The sequence below is a fragment of the Condylura cristata genome, unplaced genomic scaffold, assembly GCF_000260355.1.
Source record: "Condylura cristata isolate star-nosed mole 26May11 unplaced genomic scaffold, ConCri1.0 scaffold00031, whole genome shotgun sequence".
Classification (NCBI taxonomy): Eukaryota; Metazoa; Chordata; class Mammalia; order Eulipotyphla; family Talpidae; genus Condylura; species Condylura cristata.
This window is the reverse complement of record NW_004567132.1, coordinates 9,992,310-10,018,464: the sequence shown is the minus strand read 5'-3', so window position 1 is coordinate 10,018,464 and position 26,155 is coordinate 9,992,310. Positions and strand designations below refer to the sequence as shown.

At 35.6% G+C, this 26,155-nt stretch overlaps 1 protein-coding gene across 1 annotated transcript; it reads left to right on the top strand.

Annotated features, from left to right (window-relative positions):
- RAB1A (RAB1A, member RAS oncogene family) lies at nucleotides 1-25,943 on the top strand. The gene is made up of 6 exons (XM_004691455.2): nucleotides 1-407; nucleotides 15,149-15,221; nucleotides 16,721-16,816; nucleotides 22,016-22,111; nucleotides 23,317-23,448; nucleotides 23,695-25,943. Exons 1-6 carry the CDS (start codon nucleotides 385-387, stop codon nucleotides 23,890-23,892), a joined length of 618 nt encoding a protein of 205 aa, XP_004691512.1. The 5' UTR covers nucleotides 1-384; the 3' UTR covers nucleotides 23,893-25,943.
- Nucleotides 25,944-26,155: the final 212 nt, after the last annotated feature.

Genomic DNA, 26,155 nt, shown 5'->3' with positions numbered 1-26,155 from the left:
TACGCATGCCCCACAGACGCGGGGCTTGGCGGGAAATTGAGTTCTGGCGGCCGCGACGCACCATAGGTCTCTAGCGCCCACATCCACACGCGGGACTCTGTTTCCCGGCATGCTAGGCGGTGCGTCCGCCCTCTGGGCTGTGTAAAGGCCCCTCGGTCGAAGACTTTCCTATTTCCTGGTTCGCCGGCGGCCATTTTGGGTGGAAGCGATAGCTGAGTGGCGGCGGCTGCTGATTGTGTTCTAAGGGGACCAAGTGGGGGAAGACGTTTGCTCTCCCGGAACAGCCTATCTCATTCCTCTCCTTCGATTACCCGTGGCGCGGAGAGTCAGGGCAGCGGCTGCGGCAGCAAGGGCGGCGGTGGCGGCGGCGGCAGCTGCAGTGACATGTCCAGCATGAATCCCGAATAGTGAGTGCAGGAGAGCACCGGTCGACTGAGTCCTTGGGCCGGCTTGGGAATGCTCAAAGGCGGGAGGAGGTCTGGAGCGAGGGGGGGGGTTTCGGCCACGGTGAGGTGAAGGTGAAGGGGCTGGAGAGGCTGGCGGCCGGGAGCCGGACCCCATTGTCTGACGGCGAGGGGCGGCCGGGGGGAGGGGTCGGGCCGTAGGGGTGAGCCTCGGGGTCCGGACAGTGTGTGGTGAAAGGGCCTAAGAGCGGTGCGGCTGCGGAGGAACAATCTACTTATGGGCTTGGGCTATTGGGAGTCGGCGTGGGGCGGTGGAAACGGGTAGTTTCTCTTGGAGGCAGTGGCTTTTGAAGGAGGACTTGTTTTTGAGGGGAGGATGTGTGGTGGGAGAGCTCTGCTAGAGGGCACCGTCGGACCCGGCGCCCGCACTCTGCGGAGCTGTCAGAATCGTCAGGGTGGAAACCAGCTTTACTTGTAAATCCTGAGCTTGTTGGCTCTCTCTTCTTCCACCCTCCCCGCCAGGTTGCAGATAATATGGATGCTTTTCAGGACTGCGTGGGATTGAGGGGAATGAGTAGATGGTGAGATGCATTTTGGAAATGTTAGTTCTCTTTTTGAGTTATTTCCTGGAGTTCTGAAGAACTCCGGACCTCTTGCATCTTAGAAATCTGGGAATGTGAAATTTGTTTTTAGAGGACACTAAAGTCATTTGTCTCGTGTAGGTCAAGAGAACAAAACAGAACTAAATCGTAGGAGCATCGTTCTGATGTTACTAAATTGAAGGGAGACTTTGCTGTCAAGTTAAAAGAAAAACGAATGGACCCTATGAAAGATCTGTAGGTTTTGCATTACCTACTTGAATGCTTGCTGATAGGGAATGAGGTTCCATGACGTGTCATGAAAAGTTAATGCATTTCTTTTTCTTGCTTACTCAAGAAGTCACCATAGCAGATGTGACACACCTGGCACCTTTACCTTTCCTGGGCATTTGTGTTCACATTCCTTGGGAAGATTTCATTTGTCACTTAATGAACCTTAAGGAAAGTCCTCCTACAGTTTGTGAGTAATTGGAGAAGATTTAAGTGGTAGCCCTCTTCAATGTCAGAATGCTTTGAAGACAAGGGGGGATTTGTTAAAAGCAAAAAATCAGTATTTGTTCTAAAAGTTGAGTTTGTTGCTTTGGTCAATTACTGCTAAATGTTTCTCCTGAAAGGTCCACCCATCAGTTTAGCTGACTCTCATGTGTGTGTCACATGGCTCTTGCAAAATGCATTCTGACCTCAAGTTTTGTAATACTGTGGTTTAATGCTGAAATGTCCGCTTTTTTACTAAACAGAAACCCTAATATTTTACTAAAATTTTATGTACTTTAAGAAGTAGAGGATTGTGTTCTAAGAATGTCTTACTTACTATTTTGGCAGTTTTTTGTTTAGCAAGGGCTCCAGAGACAGTTGGTTTTGCATAGGTCAGAGTTGAACATGAGTTCCCTAATTTAGTAGTTTTCTTGGTAACAGTAATATACATAGATTTGCCACTTGAAGGTTTGTAAACCTTCTGTTAAAGGAGTTTCTTCTGTTAGCTTCATATATTTAGTACTGTTAATGGGTCTTGAAGATTAGTTGAGTAGAACCATGACAAATTATTTAGCCTCTGAATTTGTTTCTCCATCTGTAAAATAGTATAAGAGGAGTCATTATTCCTAAGAGGGAATAGTTGTGAAGTTCAAGGCTACGTAGAAGAGTTAGAAAGATGTAAGAGAGCATGTAAGTGGTTTACATCACTATCATTGAAGGCAGATCATTGAAGGTCTTCTGCTAATACTAGGATACAGGCATGCAGTCCTTAACCCTCAAGGAGTTTATAAGGGAAAATAGAAAGTAGATGGTATATATGTCAAGTTCCAGATGTGTGGTATGAATTGGAGCAGACTTCAAAGGTCCTTGGAGTGTTGTGGTTGGCATAGTTGGATTAAGGAAGACTGTAGAAAAAGAATCTTGTAAGGAAATTATTAGCAGTACATTTGGAGAAGCAGAAGAGAGTATTTTTCAAAGGGGAGAAAAGAGGAAGGATGGTTAATACATGTCAAGCACAGTAATTCTTGAGGTAAATACAGTGCCAAACCTTTCTTTTGAGGACTGTAAATTAACAACTTCAACAAAATCAAACCCAGAAATCATTTTCACATATTTTCCTGGCATCGAATATGCAGGCACCTGGCCTACTATAATCATATTCTAGATTGTTTCTAGGAAAATAATGTAGGTGCCGAGGAAAACTTTTGGAAAAGTATTAATGAAAATTGAGGTAAGGGGATAATGGATTAAATAGGGAAGGTCACAAGAGCTACTAGCAAAATAGATTTTTAGTATACTGACTAGCAGTTTTTTTGGTCTTTAATGAAGTTTGTTACCACTGTAAAAGTAATTAGAGAAAAATTGGAAAGTAGAGAAAAAGAAATTTAAAAATTCTTAGTTTTATTACCCTAATAGAAATGTATTTTTGTTAACACTTTAAACCCTGCTTTTCTTAAATTAAGCTTTTGAACCCTGTGTGCCTTTCCAGATACCATCATGTTTTAACAGCTAACATTTATGGCCACTTAATTTGCAGGGACTGTATGTATTATCGCATACACATTATATGCTAATATGAAACAGCAGTTTACTAGCTAATGTTGACATGTGCACCCCATGATCCTGTTTATTAATTTACTTGTTTATATACATATACATTTGGGAAACTTTTAAAGTCTGCTGTTTAAAAATTACTTTGTTGCTTTTTAAAATTTGATAATGAAAATGGGTTTTTGATAAAAGAAAAAAATTTGGTTTTAGGCTTCTGTTGATTGACATAAGATTACCTGTTAGCTTTATCACTGAATGTTTTTTACTTAATGAGCTTTCAGTTGTAAACTTTTAGTTTTGACTGCTTTCAAAGAAATGATTACCTTTGGTTATCATAATGGTGAACTTAAGGGTAATAATAGCTGACTCATTTAAATTTTAAGTACAAACACCAAAAAAAAAAAAAAAAAAACTGGAAGTGGAATCTGAACCTTGGAAAAAATAGATGAAAAGGATCTGAGTTTTCTTTTTCAGGGATTTGAAGAAAGATTTTGATTTTCTGAACTAGATGGTGAGGCCAGCAGAGATTATTTCAGCACACTGGTTAAATACTTAACATTATTTTCATACCTGAAACATTTTTCATAATCCTTTAATTTCTACGGGATTTTTTTTAGTGATTATGAATTATGGTAATGAATCATTTTAGTGAAAATGATTTTGGCTGTTTCAATTATAAGGAATGCATTAACAATGAATCCTGTGTACCTATCATGAAGATAGTAGTTAAAGACAATAGGAAGAATGGTAGAAGTCTATCTGGATCAACTGTAGTTATTTAATGCAGAAAGAATTTATAGTAATTGCTTTGTTTTCAGTTTAGTTTTTTTTTTTTTTAATGGCTCTGCAGTGATATTTAAAATCCTGACTCAAGATTTAATCAGGCTTCAAAACTTTGCTCCTCTATCTGATAGACTCAAGGAATATTTTAACTTTTTTTGGCCAGCACTGTGCTTTGAAAAGACCTTTTAACTTAAACATTTGAAAGTAAAAGTAAGTGAATCAGTTCAGCTCTGACAGTGTAATTTCTTCAATAACTATAGCATTATTGACTTTCATGAAATTTTGAGGGTTTTTTTGTTAGAAAAGAAGCAGAAATCAACTAAATCTAAGAGGAAATGGTCTTTTTGTTGGTTGTCTAGATTACTTAGAGCTGTTGGTGGGAGTGTTCTGAAAAATTTAGGAAAGTTTAAAGAAGAAAAGGAACCATTGTTTTCACTACCTAGAATATGATTTCTTAATGTCTGGAGAATCACACACGCAGTCCTTTGGATGATTATGTTTCCCTTTGCTATCTAGAATCTCTACAAGATGCACATTAAGAGTTTTACATGAATGGATGATCTTGTTAGTTTTATTTAAAATATATGAAATTTCACATTTATAATTTCCTCATTTCATCCTAATTAAGTGTCTCAAGAAATGGAAGGGGAGCTTCAAGTTCAAATTTTCTCTTGCTAAATCTTTAGTTGGTTTTAAAGAGAATTTTGCCTTCTGAGTAATTTTCTTTCTTAGATGTTTCAGCGTTATTTTTTTAAGTTGTGAATAATTTACCTGTGTGCCAACATCTTGTTATCTTTATTTCCTGTTTTCTCTCCTTCGCAACTTTTGACTACTGTACATATTATATATGATATTACTATTTTGCAGTTGCATTAGTTAAGTTTTGTTTTAGATAGTTAAGAATAGCTCCCTTTTGCTAGGAAACTCTTGTTTCCTACATGAAAATGTTGGGGTTAAATAAAACACTTTTAAAGTTTTGAGAATTAAAAAGAAAATTACCACAAAATTGAAGTTTGAGCGTTTTAAGATGAAGAAATTTGGAAAATGGGTGTGGATGCCCTGCATGAAATATTTCAGATGTGTAGCTTATCAGTTTTTTTTTTAACCAAACTCTTTGTCTGCTGTTTTGGAGTTTTTAATAAGAGATGTAGGCAAAATGTCTGCATCTTTTCTTACAGGGAGATGGAGTGGTCAGATTCTTTTACTCTTGGCTAGTTGAAGATTGGATCTGAGGTTGCTACTATGATGTCTGGAATAGAATTTCAGGAAGAAAACTTAGGTCTTAGCTGTTCTTTGGAACCTCCCTGTGAATGTTTCATGTTATAAGAAGATAATGATGATTCTTTGGGGAAAAAGTCCTGAGACTAGAAGGATCCAGTTAACAAATGTTAGTTAGCTTTTTGGCTGACTTGACAAGCATGTGAAGAAGTAGGGTACAGCAAAAGTAAGAAACAAAGTTTACTTGGTACTAATGTGGCTAGCTCCACTGATCAGAACACACTTGTTCTATGAAATCCATGGTTGTGGTAGGTTCCAATTAGTTCTAGAGAAAACCTAATTCATGCTTATAGGTTTCTAATTCTGACAAAGTTGTATTATATGTCTGTGCACTTTTGCTCACAAAGGGCGATCACTCTTTGAAAGCATCATTTTTAAAAATAACAGCCTCTGTAAGTACTACTAGGCTGAGACCTTTGTGTGGGACACTATTATGTATTTGCACCTCACACTAGTGAGTTTTACAAATGAGATTGAGTAAAGTATCTAATTGAAGTTTCCTAAAAACACTAATGGGCTTGATTTGTCTGAATCTCTTCCCTTTGTGTAATAGTTGTACTTAACTGGAATTATTCTTTGTCCTTTCCACTCTGCTTATAGGTTTTTTCAGAAACTTGGTTTAGGACATTTATTCTTAACCCGTTTCTAACCATGTACTGCTGTGAGCGTTTGATGAACCCAGGGCGCCTGTGCCCTCTGTGCATACATACGCACTCATAACACTTTGCCTTCAATTACAAGCTGTCCACATTCCCTGGGCCTCTTTATGAACCTCAAGAGATTAAGAATACCTGATGTAGGGGATTGAAAACAGAAAAGAGAGTGTTAATTACCAGTCTTTAAAAATATATTTTAAAATGTGAGATTTGTTTCAGATATAGCTCGCTCTTGATCATTTAGTGTGCTTTTTTTTTAATGGTTAACTTTCTCATTAAGTTATCAGTATATTAATTGTTTTCAGGAGTCTTGAAACAAAGGTACACTGAGTTCATGGAACACTAATGTTCACAATGAGAACAATAGTTCATCTCTGTGGTGTCTGTACTAACTTAGAATTTATATATATGTCTTTAAGATAAATGCCCAGCAAAGTGTAATATAGTCTTAAGCAGATTAAGTGGAATTTATAGAAAAGATTGAATAGTCAGATTTATAAAAAGACCTTTAAGCAACTTTGTGAAATGTACACTGTGGATGATTATTTAGAGCTTTATTTGCAGGTTGGTGGCTAACACCTATCCTTACTAGAAGAGCATTTGTATTCTTTACTTACTAAAGTTAATGAAGTCTGAACTCCAAAATAGGTATTTTTACCATGTCCTTTTGAGCTGAGCTAATTTATTCACAACTAACAGAAATGTTCTGAGTTCATGTAAGCAGAACTTTGGTTTGGTCCTGTGTGTTAGTTCACATATGGTATGATTCATTCTGATAGGTTTTTTGTTTATAAATATAGACACTTTTATCTGAATATATAAAATATGTCATTGAGGGAAGTGGTGTGATAAAAAGAACATAGCATTTGGCATTATAAACCTTGGGTTTAGGTTCAGCTTGTCACTCCCTCATAGAAGTAGTTTATGCTTTTTTGGGTCAGTTTATCTATAGAATCTGATTAGTAACATCTCAGTTATGTGTGAACTGTACAATGCTAAGCAGATATTAAGACATGTAAACAATATGTTTTCTCTTTTAATATTTTTGTCATACATTTTTGTCCTCAAGTTTTTTCAGTATAGGTTCTTTCACTGTTTCATTGAATATGTTGATGCATGTGTGCACACACATATACACGCACAGTTAATTTCACCTTGAAGAAAGCTTGATAAAAGTACAGCCAATAGTTGAAGGTTTTGTTTTTGTTTCTTAATTATAAAACATGATTTTACTCCTAGATGCTTTCCAATTAGTTAAGGTAACTTAGGCTCAGACAAGTATAATCAATTGAACAGTATCAACACGAATTAGATCTTGTAAAGAACAGGATGGCAAAACGCACAACAGTGCAAAAGATTTGGAGGAGGAACTTAAATTTTTTTTAGTAATAAAGTGTTTACTTATGTTTGATTTATTTATAGAGGAACAGAACACCCTGGAGATTCTCCTGAAACCTTGATACTAGCCTTGTGGTGGGATCAACAGCCAACAATTTTGGCTTCCCATCACCAACCAGAAAATTATTTGTGAACACTTTTAATTCTTTGAAGAAATAATGTCCTAGTTTTACAGATGAGACAGGCAGAGTAGAGGTAAATGACTTGCCTAGAAGTATTTGGAGTAAGCGAGAGAATTGGGATTTTTAACTCAAGAACCTGTGATATCATTCCATTTATACTTTTGCCAGTTTACTATGGTTGATTTCTGGGAATTTAAATTTTAAGTCAGTTAATTAGACCATTAACATTTTTTGTGGCCAGTTACCTTTAACATTCATAATCAGAGCGGTCTTTTATAAATGTTGAGTTTAGAGATACATTGAAAAGGCCTTTGACATTCTCCTTTTTTGTTAGATTGATACTTGAAGATTTCTTACGCTTGAAGTTAATTACTGTCTTGTCTCCATTCTCACTTTTTCTACTTACATGACTATTGAATATTTATACGTAGAAATCATGACTTTAGGAGTCATGGATTTTTTTTTTGTAAGTGAAGCAAAGAACTGCTGGAGAGGACACACTTGGTGCAGATCTTGTTACTATTTTTGTTTCTTCCTGATTTTGGGAGTTGTGACTGGTAGAACCATAGTTTTAATAACTATTAGCTGGTTACTTTAAACTTTTTACTTTAGATAATGCTAGTAAGCACCTGTGGTACTTTGACACCCATCATCTGAACAGAAGATTTGGATAAATAGCTTCAAAGTTTTAGTACATAACTATTAAATTTTCATCAAGCTACCTCTTGGTTTGTGGGGAGGAAGGAAAAATAATAATTGCCACTTACTGTGTTCCTGTAATGTTTCAGATACTGCTAGTTGTTTTAGAGGAATTATTTCTCATCCTGACAAGGAACCTAATTAGGTGGTAAAGGTTAATAATTGAATAGTTTACCTAAAGATCTTATAGCTAGTATGGTGTGGTGCAAGAATTCAAATACAGGTTTTTTGTTTTGTTTTGTTTTTTAAAGATTTATTTATTTATGCATACAGAACTGGGGTACAGGTGAGAAGTGCAGGGGCGTGAGAGGATTCACCAGAGACAACGGGGAGCAGAACAGGCTGACTGATGATGAAGTACACTGCTGAGGGGAGCAGTGGGCACATCAGGAGAAGTTTGCTGTACCATGTGGATCAACTCATGGTGGGGATTGAACTCATGCTGACATGGCTTTAGTTTTTTAGTGCTGTGCTTTAACCTACTGCACCCCTCGGGAGGGCCCCAAATACAGGTCTAACTCTAGAACCCATGTAGACTTTGAAAGGTAAAGAAATAAGGGACATTTACATCCTTTCCATGGTGTGTTTTCCAACAAATATTTGCTATATGAGTTGCAAGACTATTCTTTTGTGCTCTTATATGATTTGCCACTTCCTTCAGCACTACCAAAATTCCCTTTTCAGAATTCCAGCTTTGAATTTTTGGAACACTGTTCTGAACAACTAAAATGGAACATGGAAAAAATTAGCCCATTTTCTCTAAATAGTAAAGGAAAACCTGCAGTTTTAGGAACTGATTATGGGAAGTTTATTTTTAAAATTTACTTTGATACTTCCTTATATATGGAAGAAAGGCTATTTCTCAGATTCGTGGTAATTATTGTTTGATTATTTTGAATAACAAGCTGTTTCTGTTCATAACTGACATTTGTTCATATTTTTAATTTATTTTAAGATTTATTTACTTAGGCTTACAGAACTGGGGTACAGGCCAGAGGTGTGGTGGGTGAGAGGATTCACCAGAGACAGAGTAGGGAACAAAACAAGCAGAAGTATGGAAAACACTGCTGAGGGGTATAGTGGGTGGGTCAGGAAAGGTCTGCTCTCCAAGTGTGTCACCTCCCAGGATGGGGATTGAGCTCCTGCTCCAGTGGCTTCTGGGTACTTAATAGTGTGGAGCTTTAACCCATTGTGCCACCAGGGAGGACCCTTAAAATTTACATTTTAAAGGTAATCATAATCCATTAAAGTCAAACAACATAAAAGAAACATTAAATAAATAAAAATTCTCTTTTTTCTAGTCTGGTGGTCCATTTTGAATTGTGTTCTGTGGAATTAAAGTGAATGTAGAAAGGATGCCGGGCACAATTATTACAACCCAAATTTTATTAATCATTCTATACCCCCATTGAACAGTGTGTAGTTCAGTAGTGAGTTAAAATTTGGCTACTATATCATAATAATCGTAACATGATTTTGTTTTAAATTTGATATGTGAGCTTAGGGATAGCTAAGTGTGTGTTTAAGTGTGTGAGATTTATAAAAATGTAACATGATTCCTGTCATTAAGTGAATTTGTTTTCTAGACAAAAGAAGACAAATTTCCATTAAGCTTTGTAAAATAGCAGGCTTTTGCCAAGGATCACTAATGTTGTAGTTGACATTATGAAGGTTATGTTTTGGGGGTACTGTTTGGATGAAAACAAACATACAGTCTTGTGTTGGTTTACTTTTGACTTTTTTCCCTTGGTATATGTTTCTGAAGGGGAGAATCTTGGAAGTTGTCAACATGTTATTGTCAGTCAACTCTTGAAAATATTCACTGTTATCTGATAATCCAAATTTTATTTCATAAAGAAGAAAAAGTATGTGTTCTCATTTAATCCAAAAGGTTGATTTCATATACTTGTGGCTGTAATAATAATGTGCCAGTGTTGTCTGCATGTGGTCTTGTCCACTACTCTACTTAGGAATCATTTTTGTTGTGACAGATACACTGAATGAATGTGTAAGGGCTATAAGTCAGTGAATAATGTCTCTGATTAAACATTTTCCTCCCTTCAAATTTTTTTTTGATTGTAAAAGTAATTTATACTTAACGCTAGACTGTTTTTAAAAAGTATACAGAATATATTGATTCACTGTAATCGTACAATTTAGAAGCGCCTGTTTTTCTCCAAATCTTACATGTGTGCAACTTGTTTAAAAATAAAAGGAAACTATTATAATGATAAAGTATATAAAAATGGGTTATAATAAACATGATGTTCTATAATCTTTTCACATACCAGTATTTCACTTAACAGTCATTAGATTCATCTCCTATTTTATATAGGCAGTTTGATAACTTTATGAAAGTGAAGATATTACATCTAAATAGAATTTTGAACCAAAATCTGTTTTAGTAACTTTTTAAAAGGACATTGTTTTATGCTTTCACAGTAGTCATTTTTTTAAGTGAAAAGTAAAAATGTTAGTGTTCACATACATAGGTATGAAGATTATGTTCAGATTATAAATAATGAGAGTAGAAAATTTCCAGTGTAATTAGACCGTGAAGATTTATTGGAGAAACTAAGAGCCAGCATAATTTTCAATTGAAATTATCTTTGATCCCTACCATCAAGATAGTAAAAGCCTGTTATTTACCTAGCTTAACATCTAGCCTTAACCTTATATCAGTCTTAACTATCTTAACTTTTTCACTGAATTTTCTCCTCTTTAAATTAAAACCTAGTACCTGCGTATTAAATTAAAAATTAAAGATGTTGAAGTTTTTCTTTTTTTTTCTGTATTAACAGTACTTTGCCTCAAAAGCAACTTTTCATTTAAGATTTTATTTTTATATATTCCAGCATGATATATGATTTGATTTAATTTGAGATAAAGTATATTTATCAAGTTTAAAAAATATCAGGAGCTAGCTTTTCAAAGAGATTGTTTGTACCCCTTTTGTTAATGTCCTGTGCTTTTTTTTTTAAACTTTTATCTTGATACAATTTAGGTTAACAGAAGAGTAAGATTAGTACAATGAATTACTGCATGCCATTCACCAAAAATATTAGCATCTTACTTGGTATATATTAAAATTAAAATTAAAAGAAAGTTTTCCATTTCCATACTCTATTGGAAGCCAGTCACTAAGAACTCACACTCAAGGAAGGGAGTTAATAACTAGGCTCCATCTTTGGTAGGATGTGGTATTTAGTGAATTTCTGGGCATATTCCAATATCCATATTTGGGGGGGCATGCTTTGAGTTCATGCAAATATCCTGTTTCCCCTAAAAGTTTCACAGATTAATTTCTAGCTTTAATTGGTGAATCTTGCCTGCAGCAGTTACTATTGTAATGATTTGCTGATGGTTTTCACTGTGTTTCATTCCCTCTTACATGTATTAATTATAATATTTCACTGTGTTTCATTCCCTCTTACATGTATTAATTATAATATTCTGTAAGGAAGATTTGCCTCTTGTCACTCTTACTTATAAACTCATGGATAGTTATCTTATTTTTTGGGTTACAATCCAGTGTTCCAGTATGTGTTTATTTACTTGATGGGCCAGATTGTTCCGACTGGGCATTATGAGAACTTTCAGGTTGACTGCCCTTTTCAGGTTGGCTTATGTGTCCCTTACACATCATGTCCCTTACACATCATGTCCCCATCCACTTTTTCCCTCTTGTATTTTGCTCAAAATATAAATCAAGGATATCATGAACATTTTTTTTCATTGTATCTCACAAAGAAACTTGAAAATGGCAAAGTTTAGAATGTCTTCTGACCTCTTAGCACCTTTTGTAAAAGGCACAATGTAGATTTTGGATACACACGTGATGCCAGTTTGCCTTTGCACTCACAGATATGTCAAGTGTCGGGAGTGGGGACATACTCCAGATTACTTAGGGGGAGGAAATATTAATGTTTTAGTAAATTAGACATGAAAAAACACAAGAGGAGGCTCTGATTTGAGTATAAGCATTATGATTTATTAGAATAATATAACAATAGGAGAGGTGATTACCATTGTAACTAGATTTCTGTATGAGCATGATCCATTTTTTTCCCACATAAAATGATAATATAGATATTACAGACTTTATTGCCATTCTTAGGAAATAAAGGAAAACTACATTTAAATTTTCCCATTTGCTAAATTATTCCTTGAGTCTTTGTAGTAAATTCTGACCCTGTGCTCCAATTTTGGATTTGCATATTTTTTTTTAAAGATTTATTTATTTATTCATACAGAACTGGGGTACAGGCCAGAGATGGGGAGGGTGAGAGGATTCACCATGAACAGAGTGGGGAGCAGAACAGGCAGATCAGCGAAGTACACTGCCGAGGGGAGCAGTGGGCGGGTCAGGAGAGGTCTGCCAGCCATGTGGTCACCTCCGGGGCAGGCGGGGATCGAACTCATGCAGAAGTGGCTTTAGTTTCTCAGTGCAGTGTATTAACCCGCTGCGCCACCAGGGAGGTCCTGGATTTGCATATTTTAAAAATTTTTTACTGTTTTATAAATCACTTAATATCTTTAAGCAATCTCATATCTGCTGAACATTTGACTATTAGTAGTTTACTAATAAACCACCATAATGTGGGTAATTTTAAATGCTCCAGTGCAACTAACATGCTATTGATGATAATCTGTAATATATATATATTCAGTAAGGAGACGCTTGTGATTTTGATTTTGTTTACTTTCCTCTGTTGTAAGCAGTGTTTCTCTCATTGCAGAGGAGTGTTCAACTCTTCTTTACTTATTTCTAAGAACTTTAGAGGATCAGAAACTCAAAATAATGGTTTCAGATGCTGCTGTTCATAAAACTAAAGAGTCTGATAATCAAAAAAGATAATTTTTACAAATCTAACTTTCTTGAAACCAGAATGTAATTGAAACAGAATTAGGGAAGCATTTTATTTTTTCCAGCCTTATGGTTACTCTGAAACAGAGAATTTGAACTTTAAGGTAATGAATGATTGACATCTATGGCCTGTGCTAGCCTTTATTGCAACAGAGTCCAGTACAACTGATTGAAGGGATGTTCAGTGTTTAGTGTTGACTTGTATTATAGGTACTGTGCTCAGGGAGATTGATAAATTCAGGCCATCTGTTGTGTCAGAATTTCTGAAAATGAAGTAACTATATCAATGGTGTGATTATTCTTATTAACTGAAATGTAAATTTTCTACTCACTGCAAGTGTTTAGTATTCATAAGAATTTATTTGGTATGATTAAAGAGGAAATGATCGGCAGTATTAAAGTCAGCAGTTATATAACTTAATAAAAGTTGAGTATTTATCAGTTTATTAAAGGTAGTTTTCTTTTAATTTTTAAAAAATGTGTAATAGTTTATTTTTACATATTTTTGTGCATTTTTCTATCTCCGTTGCAATCCCCTTGGGCTTCCCATCACCAAATCACCCATGTGCCATCACCATAGTCCAGTGCATTTCCCTCCCTCCACTATTTTTGATCCCATCCTCCACTCCACCCCCACAAAATAAAAGGTAAATTTTTAGTCATCCTCTGCTCCTCTTTAGGATTTCAAATTGGATATTATATAGTCAGTTCATCCTGTATTTCAAGCTCTTCAATTACTTATTTAAAAGCTTTATTTCCTTCTGTGACCTTCATTTTGCAGCTAACTGGCACTTTTAATTCTTTCCTTCAGATATATGGGACAATAAATGTATTGTGAAGAGTTGGTAAAGCCAAAAAGATGTGTTTTAGGTGATGTAGTTGCTCCTCAGTAACTATGGGGTGTTAGTTCCAGAACACATACAGATTCTAAAATTAACAAATGTGTGAGTCCCTTATATAAAAGGGTATATACATAATGTTTGCTTATAATCTATGCACATCTTCTCATATACTGCAAATCATCTCTTTTACTTGATAAAATGTAAATAGCTATATTAATTTGAGGGAATAATGACAAGAAAAAAAACCCTGTCTGCATGTTCAGGTGGTTTACCTTGCAAACTTCGTTGGCCTAACTACCTAATACCTATCCATGGTGGTTGAATCCGTGAATGTGGAATTTACCTGATAAGGAGGGCCAGCTGTACATTTTCATTGTGTAAAACTAGGTAACAACTAATGAATATTCACAGTTAGTTGCATCTAAAAGGTACACATTTTGCTTACATGTAAATGATAATTATTTGAATATAAATTTAAATCACGAATAAAATTGGGATTTATCTTAAGTAGCATGTTCTAAAAAAAAACAATTGAAAATTTTATATATCTTCTAAAAAGGCAATCTGTAAATGCTGGATTCTTTTGTTGTTTTGAATTGCTTAAAAGAGCATACACAATAGAACAGATTCCCTTGAGTATGGGGTAGTCTCTTGTCTTCATGTACATGAAGGAGTCCCTAGGTATGAGTTGAGTTAGATCCCACAATGGTAAATGTACATAAACAGAGCCTAGTTTCTGTTTTCTTCAAAAAATGTTTTTTGAAGACATTTTCTTCAAAAAATTTTTTTGAAGACTGCTTTAATAAGAGCTTTTAGAGTGTTGGTAAAGTTGTACTTTTGCATAAATAGTTTTTAGTTTATCCATCTTTAATATCTTTATAGTACAACCAAGATAATAAAATGAACAAAATGAAGAATGATGTAAAAGATAGATAATTAAAAATAAATTCATAGTACAGACTTTCAGAAGTTAAATGATCCTTTTTTTAAAAGGGAGATTTCCAGGTAGATTCTAGGAAAGAATCATAAAAGAAAAGGCCCCTTTTTTTGAGGAACGCTATAAAATACTGATTTGATCTTAGAATGAAGGAACGGTTTGTTTTGTTGGCAAGAACAATGGAAATAATTCCCTGTATTCTAATAGAACAGAGGAGTGGGATTGATCCAGCATAACTCTCTTGGATTTTTAGGAATACACAGCAGTTAGTGTTTCCTTCCCTCCTTTTCCCGGAAATGGAAATTCACTATCTCAGATCATGGGTGGCATTGCCTATTTTATACAATTAAGTCTTAGTGACTCATCAGGAAGTTTTCTGTTCTTGGCTTATAGCTCTGGCTTCTGTTTTGTCACATGTGAGTTTTTCAGGTGTTATAGTCTGCTATCAAGTTATTATTCTTAGTTATATTGCCGTTATTGTGGAACTTAAAATGCAATCTACTTTTTTATTAATAAGATTTTCTTTTACTTTTTGCAGTGATTATTTATTCAAGTTACTTCTGATTGGCGACTCTGGAGTTGGAAAGTCTTGCCTCCTTCTTAGGTTTGCAGTAAGTTGAAATGCCTTTAAAGAAATTAATGCATTGTCTTCTAGGTAGACAAAGATTAAAAAGTTGTTAGTTCTTCCAGAATTTATATATTTATTTATTTATTTTCACCTCATTTTGGGCATTTTTCCATCTCAGTTGCAACCTCCTGGAGGGGGGGTGATATCTTGGGCTCTTAAATAAAAGAAATACTATTGTTCTTAAAAGAAGTTTATCAAGTGTCTAATGCTCTTGATAGAGGTCAAAGAATGTTTCATTCCAGCAGAGATAGTGACGAAGGAGAAAATAATTGGCCAGTATTAAAGATGATTTGATGGAAAGGACTCTTTGAGTATAACTATAGTAATAGAAAAAGGAAACCTTTAATAAAACTTTTTCGACAATGGTCTGGTATATGTTGAAATTTACGGATAAATTACTTTCAGCCCAATGAATAGAATCCACAACCTCCTTTATAGTCATCAACTGCACTCACATTTAGCATATTTGTCCTGCTCACTGTCTAGATACTGCTTCTCAGAGTGTGAACCAATGATCCCTGGCAATTATGAAGAACCTCTCAGGATTCTGGAGATCAAAACTATTAATATTATTAACATTTCCTGAGTAAATAACTGCACAGAAGTAGTTATAAGACAAAAGACATTTGCCTTTTGCATTGCATTTACATTTGCTCAAGTAGTGGTGGGGGACCTCCCTGCTGGCCTAGGGGTTAAGTCTCAGAGCTATCACTGCTACGGTGGCCTGAGTGAAATCCTGGCCATGGAGCTGACCCACGTACTGCACAGCAGACCTCTCCTGTCTCACTTGCTGCTCCCTTCAGCAGTGTATTTCAGTAATCTGCCTGTTCTGTTCTATACTCTATTTCGGGTGAATCCTTTTAGCCTCCTCCACCTCTGCCCTACACCCCAGTTCTAAGCAAAACTAAATAGAAAATTTTAAAAAAAGAGAAAGCAATAGTGGATAAAACCGGTGCACATTATGACAAGATGGTGCCAAGCCCCAACTTGTACTCATAGTTTTGGTATTTACCACTTTTTTTTTTTTTAAGATCTATTTATTTATGCATACAAGAACTGGGGTATAGGTCAGAGGTGCGGGGGTGGTGAGTAGATTCACCAGACAGAGTTGGGAACAAAATAGGCAGATATACTGAAATACACTGCCGAGGGGAGCAGCGGGCAGGACAGGAGAGGTCTGCTGTGCCATGTGGGTCAGCTCCCAGGTTGGGGATGGGACTCATGTTGCAGTGGTTGCTGATAGCTTCATAGTGCTGAAATTTACCCCCTTCTTCCCTTTAGGAGGCCCAAGAAAATACTATTAAGTAGTGCTTTGTAATTGTAACATGTACTGAGTATTGGAGCAGTGTAGAATGGCTTTTCTCAACATGTTATGCTTTGTAAACTTACCAACTCTGTAGATTAAAAGTAAGCATTATATATTTTCTTATTTATTCTGTTGAACACTAATCATTAACTCCCCCTCCTTGTCCCCCCCCCCAGGATGATACTTACACAGAAAGCTACATCAGCACAATTGGTGTGGATTTCAAAATAAGAACTATAGAGTTAGATGGGAAAACAATCAAGCTTCAGATAGTAAGTAATTTTTTTTGGAAATTATTCTGGTAAATTTAGAATGTATTGTTATTTAATATATGAAAATTTAATGTGGCATAGCTTAAGAATCATGTATCTATAACAATGAGAATTGTTTAAAAGATTACCTTCCTCATTGAATTTTCTGTTTATAAAGAGAATAGAGTGTATTGAGTCAAACTTGAACATGGTTTTATCAGCAAGTGTCTAACCTGACATTTATCTTGTCCTTTAGCGAAAGTATATTGGGCATTTTCTGTGTGGTTTACTGAGCTAAATATTATGAAACATCAAAAGAAACCTAGAAGTTTTTTATATGTGGCTTAGTTGAAGAGTATTTACCTTGTTCTGTTGTATTTATTAAGTTGTATGTACCAACTCTGTAGAAACAGAATTTTGTGGGAAAGGAACTTTTATAACATGATTATTTTACGGTTTGGTAAATGGGTGCTGTGACTTGCCCCCTTCCATCTTTTCATCCCTAAACCCAAATTAAAAATAGGTAATTGTACTCATTCAGTTGTACCAGTTTATTTTTACCATATTTTTACCTTTTTTCTTTGTTTTTAGTATGTATTTCATATCATTGTTCCTTTTTACAATGTCTGTTTCTCCCACATGTGTAGTCCCTGTAAAATCCCACCACCAATTCACCCGTAGACTGTCACTATAATTCCCTGTGCTCTTCCCGTTTCCATCCCTCTTACCTTCACCCCCCAGAATGTCTCTGATTTATAGTTGCCTGTTAATTTTGTTTTTAAATTTATTATAATTATTTACCCCATCCCTTATTTCTTCCCCTACATTCATCCCTTAAGTGAAGCCATCTAATATTTTTCTTTTTCTTTTCTGTCTTATTTTACTGAACATAATCCCTTCCAGCTCCATCCATGTTGCTGTGAATGGCATGAGGTTATCTTAGTTGTACCACTTTTATATGGATCTGGTATTACTGGTGTGGAAATGTCTGTGGTCTTTAAAAAAATATCTAAATGTGTCTTAGAGTAGGTTATTAGTATGAGGTAACATAGAAAAGCACTGACTATTATTTTTACGGTCCTACCAACACCGAAGTGGAAGGAGTTTGGACTTGAAGTCAGAAAACTTGGGTTTGTTGCCTGATTCTGGTATTTACTAGAGAATTGTGGGCTTAAATAATGTCAGCCTTTCTCTGAGATTCTGTTTCTTATGCAAAATAAGTGTGGTCCTACTTGATTTACTTACTCATAAGGTGGTTATGAGAACCAAATCTAGTACTTTGTATGTCTGTACAGTAATGTATGTGAAATATGTTTGTAAACTTTTTTGGTCAATACACAGTCTTATGTTACGACATTGCTGGATGAATTTTTTTAAATTATTCCTTTACTTACATGACCCTGGTGAGGAAAATACTGGTATATTACAAGTGAATACACCTGATACTCTAAATTTGATTTTTCAAAGATATATTTAGAGATGGTTGTAATTCTTTCAGTCATTGAACAGATTTCCTTCCATCCTGATCTTTCCTAGCATATGCAGAGTGCTAACTTTATTCGTGGCAACACAGAATATTTCAGAAAGATGTGGCCAAGGCTTTAAATAATGTGAAATGAATGTTATGTATGATCATTGGTCTCCATAAGATATGTATATTTGTGAAATACATATATTGTTACAGCTTTCCTGAGGCAGAAGAAGTTTTAGAGGTCAGTCAGTCTTCATCTTTAGTAGGCATTTCCTTTCCATGTCTGGTGCCCTTTTTTTTTTTTTTTAATATAATAGTTTATTTCTACATCATTTTGTGCCTTTGGTGCCTTTTTATGAACAATTTTGAGATGCTTACCATTTTTCCAAGCGGCAAGCTCTATTCATAAATTACTTCTAATTGTTAATTCTTTATATTGAACTGACGCCATTTCCTTTAACTTCTTTATGGGAACTGAACAAGACTAAATTCTTTTCCATTGGCAACCTCCCTTTCAGCCTTCATTTTATCACAACCTTCTATACCTTTGAAGTCAGCCATTTCTAGAAGTGTTTTCAGAACCTTTTATGATGTAGGTTCAATTTTATAAGTGCCTTTTAGTTACAGTGTGATTCCTAAAATCATGTAGAAGATTTAGCTCAGCTTATATGGACTACTGAGGTAATTCCTCTTTGGTTTGGACTCTGAATTTCTTCCATCCCACCCCACTTTTCCAATCAATCCATTCAAGAACATTAAAAAAAGAACCTTGTTTAACAACATTTGCTGTTTCAGTAAGCCATATTACCTGTTAGTTTGTAATTTTTTGGCTTAAATTTTAAGATTTTTTAAATCTAAAAATAGTCATCTTTTTGTGGCCAGTACTTTTCAAATCTAAATGCAAAATTTTATTTCTTGAACCCATTATATTTCATCTTGTTTGGCTTGTGGCATCCTTTTAAGTTATATAGGTCTTTTAAAATGATTTTGTTGATCTATATTTTATTCATTTTTTTAGCTTTTCCTTTAAGATTGCCATCTTGGTTTTTATCAGAGGTGGCAGTTACAAAATAAATGATATAAAATACTCATTAAAACAGCGCAGGGAACCAGAGTCCACCCCATACCATAGAAGGCCTTTTATGTGGTCTTTCTTTCATGAAGCATTTATGGAAATGCTTAGATTATATCCGATACTCAAATAGATTTGAGGTTACAGAGATAAATGAAACATAGCCTTACTGGAGATTCCATTTCAGTGGGAGACACAAACATAGGACAATTTGTTATCCCGTGAGTATGACAGGTAATAAGTATTAAATACATAGGGTAAGCAGTAACAGAGGAAGCAGAAGTTTTCATAGTAAGGAGATCTAGCTATTTTACTTTTGGGATGCCATTGTTTAGATACAATTCTTTGTTGAGAGACATTCAGAAGCTATTTTTTTTTTTCTCATGTTACTTTGTGAAAGGGATTAGTGGGCAGAGAAAGGAAATATTACTTTATTGAGCAGTTTCTACAATTAGGCTACTACTAATTGTACTACTAGCATTTGACAAACACTAATTAATTCATTTAAACTCTTCAGGCATTATATAAGGTGAGTGATACCTAGGATTAATAAATGAAAAAGTTGTGAGGTTACTCTCCTTTGTGTTTTATAACCTGGAACTTAGATTTGATGTTTTTGAAGTCAGTTTAGTTTCATTCTAAAGCTCATACTTCTGTAAGGATATCCTCAAGCATTTTCCTAAGACAGTAGGCTTAAATGTTTCTGACTTTTCAGTCTAGCACTTCAGAGGAAAAAGGGAAGCTTTAGTGACTTAATGTTGTTTTAGCTAATTGATCTTTAACATTTTACCTTACTGGCTTCATTTTCCTCTGGTAATATGTTAATGTTAGTCAATATGCAATTCTATTTCAAAAAATACTTTCATGTACATCTCCACTCTATAGTCTCCCATCTAGTTGACACTATACTATAATTTGTGTCTGTATTCAATTTCCCCCAGATTACAACTTCTTTTTTTTTTTTAAGATTTATTTATGCATACAGAACTGGGGCCAGAGGTGCAGCGGCAGCAAGAGGCTTCACCAGAGACAGAGTTGGGAGCAGAACAGGCAGATGGATGAATATACTGCTAAGGGGAGCAGTGGGCGAGACAGGAGAGCTCTGCCATGCCATGTGGATCACCTCTGGGGCAGGGGATCGAACTTGCACTGAAGCAGATGTTGCTAGATTGAGTGCTGAGTCCCAACCTGTTGTGCCACCAGGGAGAGCCCACAACTTCTTTTTAACACCTGTAGTGGTTGGGCCTTAGACAAAAGTTATTTTACTGAGTGCTCCTGAACTTTTTTTTTTACCATTTAAGGTGCTGGGGAATTCTCAGTTCCATTACATACCAAAACTTCAATTCCTTCTCTGTAGAAACTTACATTTTCATTTCCATTTGTATTCCCCCTCAGGCATTAAGTAAACATTTTCTTGTCACTCCATCAATCAAGAGGGTTTTTTTTTTAAATCAGTATCTTTTAGTGGGATAGGTATCTATTCTAATTATACCAATTTTTTTTAAAAGATGTATTTTATGGGCTCTCCCTGGTGGCACACTGTGTTAAAGCACTGCACTATGAAGCTCTCAGAAGCCACTGCAGCAAGAGTTTGATCTCCAGCCAGGGAGTTGACCCATATGGTGTGGCAGATCTCTCCTGCCTGCCCACTGCTCCCCTCAGCAGTGTATTTCAGTAGATCAGCCTGTTCTGTTCCCCACTCTGTCTCTGGTGAATCCTCTCACCCACTACACTTCTGGCCTGTACCCCAGTTCTGTAAGCATAAATAAATCTTAAAAAAAAAAAAAAGATTTATTTCATTCATATAGAACTGGTGTACAAGCCAGAGATGCAGCTGTGGTGAGAGGATTCACCAGAGACAGTGGGGAGAACAGGCTGACAGACGAAGTACACTGCTGAGGGGAACAGTGGGTGGGCCAGGAGAGATCTGCCGTGCCATGTGGGTCACCTCTGGGGCGGGGGTCAAACTCATGCTGAAGTGGCTTTAGCTTCTTAGTGCTGTGCTTTAACCCACTGTGCCACAAGGGAGAGCCTTTTTTTTTTTTTTTTAGGAGATCCCTTTGTCTAGGAGCAATTTAAACATAGCTATCATTGTCCTTGATAAAACCAAAGCTTTAAGAAGTCCAGCAATTCATTTTTCCTCTTGATGTTTTTAACAGTTTTTCCCTAAACCCTTTATAAAAGCATTTGCTTGAGTATAGTAACCTGCTTTTAAAATGGTTCCAGTGCTATCTTGACTGGAAGTTAACTGACCTAGGTCCTTTCAGTGTTCAGTGATGGTGATGCTAAAATGTGCTAGTAGGTAATTTTGTCTTATGTAGGAGTGTATTGTATTAAAAAGGTGTTAGGCAGTAGCTTTCCTAATTGTCAGCTTGTCTTTGCAGCACACTGAATGACTTGCACATTGCAAAGGGTGCAGGGAATATGGAAAGTATGGCAATAGTGCCTCATCTCAAAGAGCTAACTAATAACTTTGGTCATTGCCACAAGCTAAATGGTAGGCACTTTCTTTTCTTGACCTTCTGTTTTGGCAGTTAGCATGCAGTGTTCTCACATGCAAAATCAGGGCTAATGTTCCCGTATCCAATCATATCCTTAACTGTGAAAACTAGTACTTCCTCTTGCCCTAATTCTTATTTTAATGAAATTGTTTGGATTTCTTGATTGTGTTTAATAGTGGGACACAGCAGGCCAAGAAAGATTTCGAACAATCACCTCCAGTTATTACAGAGGAGCTCATGGGATCATAGTTGTGTATGATGTGACAGATCAGGTAAGTTTCAGAAAATTGCCTTATGGAAAATAAAAGTTGAAGTTCTTAGATAAATATCATTCTTTTACTTTGCATATAAGGCATCAGTGTCCTTTATATAGCAGAAAATTTCATTCACAACTAAATAAATGAATCACATTCAAAACATGTTTTAAAGCTGTCATTTTAAAACAGGTATTTTTTTTCCCCTCCATCATTTGACTAATGGATTATTCAACCAAAACTTCCTATGTTTCTTTAGTAAATATGTAGAAAATTAAAAATTGACTTTGCATATGCTTTCAGTGGACTCTGGTTTTATTATCAACTATAAATCACTGATTATTCTGGCAAGATTTTGTTACAGAACTGTGGAGTTGTTCGGTTTATACTGTTCTTGGTTTTTTTGTAGTAATGGACATTTGCCCAGTAATGAGACCGGTAAGAATTGCCAAAAGTGATATTAGGATTCCCTGCCTCTGGAGGATGTAGTTCAGAAATGGGATGAGCTGAAGGAAGATTTTAAGATAACAGTGAATATGAACCATTGAGAGAAGGCAGGGAAAATTGTGTGAAAATGTGGTCCAAGAGCCAAAACTGTTCTGGATCATAAAGTTGTTTCAGGGTCTGTTATTTAAACTTTGAAAAATTAGAGTTTGTCTTATAGCAAATGTTAACCTCAACTGTGAAATTAAAGCTAATGGATTACTAGAATCACAGACTTAAGATGACTGCCACTAGAAATACTGTATCACACAGGAGAAGAAAAAAACGCTAACCTCAAAAACCTCAACTCATTACCATGAAGTACTTAAAATGAGAAGTTTGTCCTGTTACTGTGACTGAAAGACTAGCTTCTCTACTTTGGACTCATTTACTTAGTAATCTTTTGACATCTATAGTTACCTGCGGGGCTAGCTTAAAAGTTTTATCAGGTTTCAAAGTTCATTTAAATTGCATTCCAGAGCAATTAGATTTGCCTTGTTTATAGTTTAATGTTGAGCCGCGGGTAGAATATTTCATCCTCAAGCTTTCAACTTTTAGTTTCTTCATTTAGGTATATAGAACTTACCTGTTTGACTCGGTCTCAGCACTGTAGCTGCTATTTTGTAGCCACAGTTGTCTCTCACTAGTTCTTAGTTCTACAAAGGCATTTCTGTTTATTCCTTGCTTTACATGAGTTCTGTCCAGAACTAATACCATTCTGAAAACATCTGTCTTCTTAGGAGTCCTTCAATAATGTCAAACAGTGGCTGCAGGAAATAGATCGTTATGCCAGTGAAAACGTCAACAAGTTGTTGGTAGGGAACAAATGTGATCTGACCACGAAGAAAGTAGTAGACTACACAACAGCCAAGGTATGTTTAAAGTTTGATTTTCAGACTGAACTTGGATAGTTGAATTCAGATTACATGTGGGTATAGAGAAGAGGGTACAATGGCTACAACTGCTTTAAACTTTCAAAGTGTTAGAATATTCTGATGACAGTTCATTGGTCTCTGAATTCAGTGGACTTAGTCCTGAACTCTCCATTTTACATGATTAAAAATACACTAAGTTTAAGAAAATTTCCAGTGTTAATTTTACCTTATTTATTCCCTTAGGAATTTGCTGATTCCCTTGGGATTCCATTTTTGGAAACCAGTGCTAAGAACGCAACGAATGTAGAACAGTCTTTCATGACAATGGCAGCTGAGATTAAAAAGAGAATGGGTCCTGGAGCAACAGCTGGTGGTGCAGAGAAGTCCAATGTTAAAATTCAGAGCACTCCAGTCAAGCAGTCAGGTGGAGGTTGCTGCTAAAATTTGCCTCCGTCCTTTTCTCACAGCAATGAATTTGCAATCTGAACCCAAGTGAAAAAACAAAATTGCCTGAATTGTACTGTATGTAGCTGCACTACAACAGATTCTTACCGTCTCCACAAAGGTCAGAGATTGTAAATGGTCAATACTGACTTTTTTTTTATTCCCTTGACTCAAGACAGCTAACTTCATTTTCAGAACTGTTTTAAACCTTTGTGTGCTGGTTTATAAAATAATGTGTGTAATCCTTGTTGCTTTCCTGATACCAGACTGTTTCCCGTGGTTGGTTAGAATATATTTTGTTTTGATGTTTATATTGGCATGTTTAGATGTCAGGTTTAGTCTTCTGAAGATGAAGTTCAGCCATTTTGTATCAAACAGCACAACCTGTGTCTGTCACTTTCCATGCATAAAGTTTAGTGAGATGTTATATGTAAGATCTGATTTGCTAGTTCTTCCTTGTAGAGTTATAAACGGAAAGATTACACTATCTGATTAATAGTTTCTTCATACTCTGCATATAATTTGTGGCTGCAGAATATTGTAATTTGTTGCACACTATGTAACAAAACAACTGAAGATATGTTTAATAAATATTGTACTTATTGGAAGTAATATCAAACTGTATGGTGATAAGTATTGTTTTAATTCTTATGGTTAAGGGAAATAGAGCCTTGCATTATATTCAAAATAGCCATTTGTGTGTGCAACCAGGGCATTGTAGACCTATCTTAGAGCAGCAATCAATATGCTTCCCAGGTAACGCACCCAGTAAATGACGGAGGGAAGCCTGGCTTCTGTGTAGGGATCTAACCAAGCTTAGTGGTTCGGGGACATTAAATTGTATGGAAGACAAATTGAGAGTGTATACTCTTTAGCCTGTATCATTAACATTTTGTACATTAATGTGTGGTGGAGATGGAAAACGACATCATACCTTCCTTACTTGACAGATGATCAGACTAACATGTGCTAATACGGTTTCTTCCATACTGAGTCAGATTATCAACTATTTTATCCTCCACAATTGTTAAACTTAGGTTGGAGGAGAGTTTAAAAGCATTGAACTAGAATGCAGGAAATTTATTATCTGATTGCCCTAATTTTAGTAAATATAGCCCTTAAAAGTTAACTGAAACACAAATGCTGGCTGGAAAAGATGAAGATATTTATTTCAGTGGAATTTTGCACATGTGATAACATTGTTAAATGGGATTTTAAAGATCCTAGGGGTTGTTTTTATTGTGGGAACATCTTTTGCTGACATCTTAAGGTGACAAATCAAACATTGTTTCCTTGGGATTGAAGGTAGCAGCCAAAATGTTCTTTTTTTCTTATGGGCTTGGGGTGTGGCTGTTGGCAACACGTTTTCTGGTGGCCTATTTCATTCAATGATAAAATTTAAACTAAAAAACAAGCCAAAAATTATAGGTTTCTTTATTTTCACTAAACAGGCAGTTGAAATACGTGGTACAAAAATAAGTGGTAAGATTATTGTAAAATGAAATGGACAGAATAAATATTAAACTTAATTTTTCCATCTATGAGACTTTCACAATAAAATCATAGTTTACTTTGTATTATAGACGTGCTTGTTGGATCTATTCATCCTCACAGAAGGCAACTGGAAAATTCCTGAAGTTATTAGTAGTTAACTTGGTGAAAATTTTCATTGCTTTAAAAAGGGGGGAACAATTCAGAAAACTATTTCTAAAGTAGATGACTGACGACAAATGTTAGTCAAATGCCATGCACTTCAGCTCTGAACAGCAAGTTTAAACGATAAGCTTATTCTTGGTGAGTGAGCAAAAAACATTAAGCATATTTACATATTTCACTTTGAAAATTCTAGTCTTTTCTCCCAGAATAGTTAAAACAGTCAAACTTGGGACTTTTACCACAAGATATTTCAGCATGCTTCACTATTTGCTTTCATGAATATGCCACTAACTGTAGTTTTTTTTTTTTTTTTTTTGAAAAAAGTATATTCCCATTTCTACCCCCATTTCAAAGTACAAACATTTCAAGTCACTGTGGGTTTTCGTAACTTGTTCATTTAACAAAGTGACTACAATATTTTCAGTGTACGCTGAAACTAGCTTATATAAACAGGGGGAGTGTTCTATGCCTGAGCAGTCGCGCTATCTAGGAAAATCCTTGCAGCATGACAGCCATTCTGGTCTGAGCAGTAACTTTCTACTTGACTTAGAAGAAATTTCCTTTTGCATACATGTTATACCATCGCAGCAACCTTCCTTTATGT

What these genes read in the sequence shown, in the direction of transcription:
- RAB1A (XM_004691455.2), top strand. Translation starts at nt 385, where the DNA reads ATGTCCAGCATGAATCCCGAATA. An exon ending in TCCAGCATGAATCCCGAATA is followed by an intron (nt 408 to 15,148) that starts GTGAGTGCAGGA and finishes TACTTTTTGCAG; the next exon opens with TGATTATTTATTCAAGTTAC. An exon ending in AAACAATCAAGCTTCAGATA is followed by an intron (nt 16,817 to 22,015) that starts GTAAGTAATTTT and finishes TGTGTTTAATAG; the next exon opens with TGGGACACAGCAGGCCAAGA.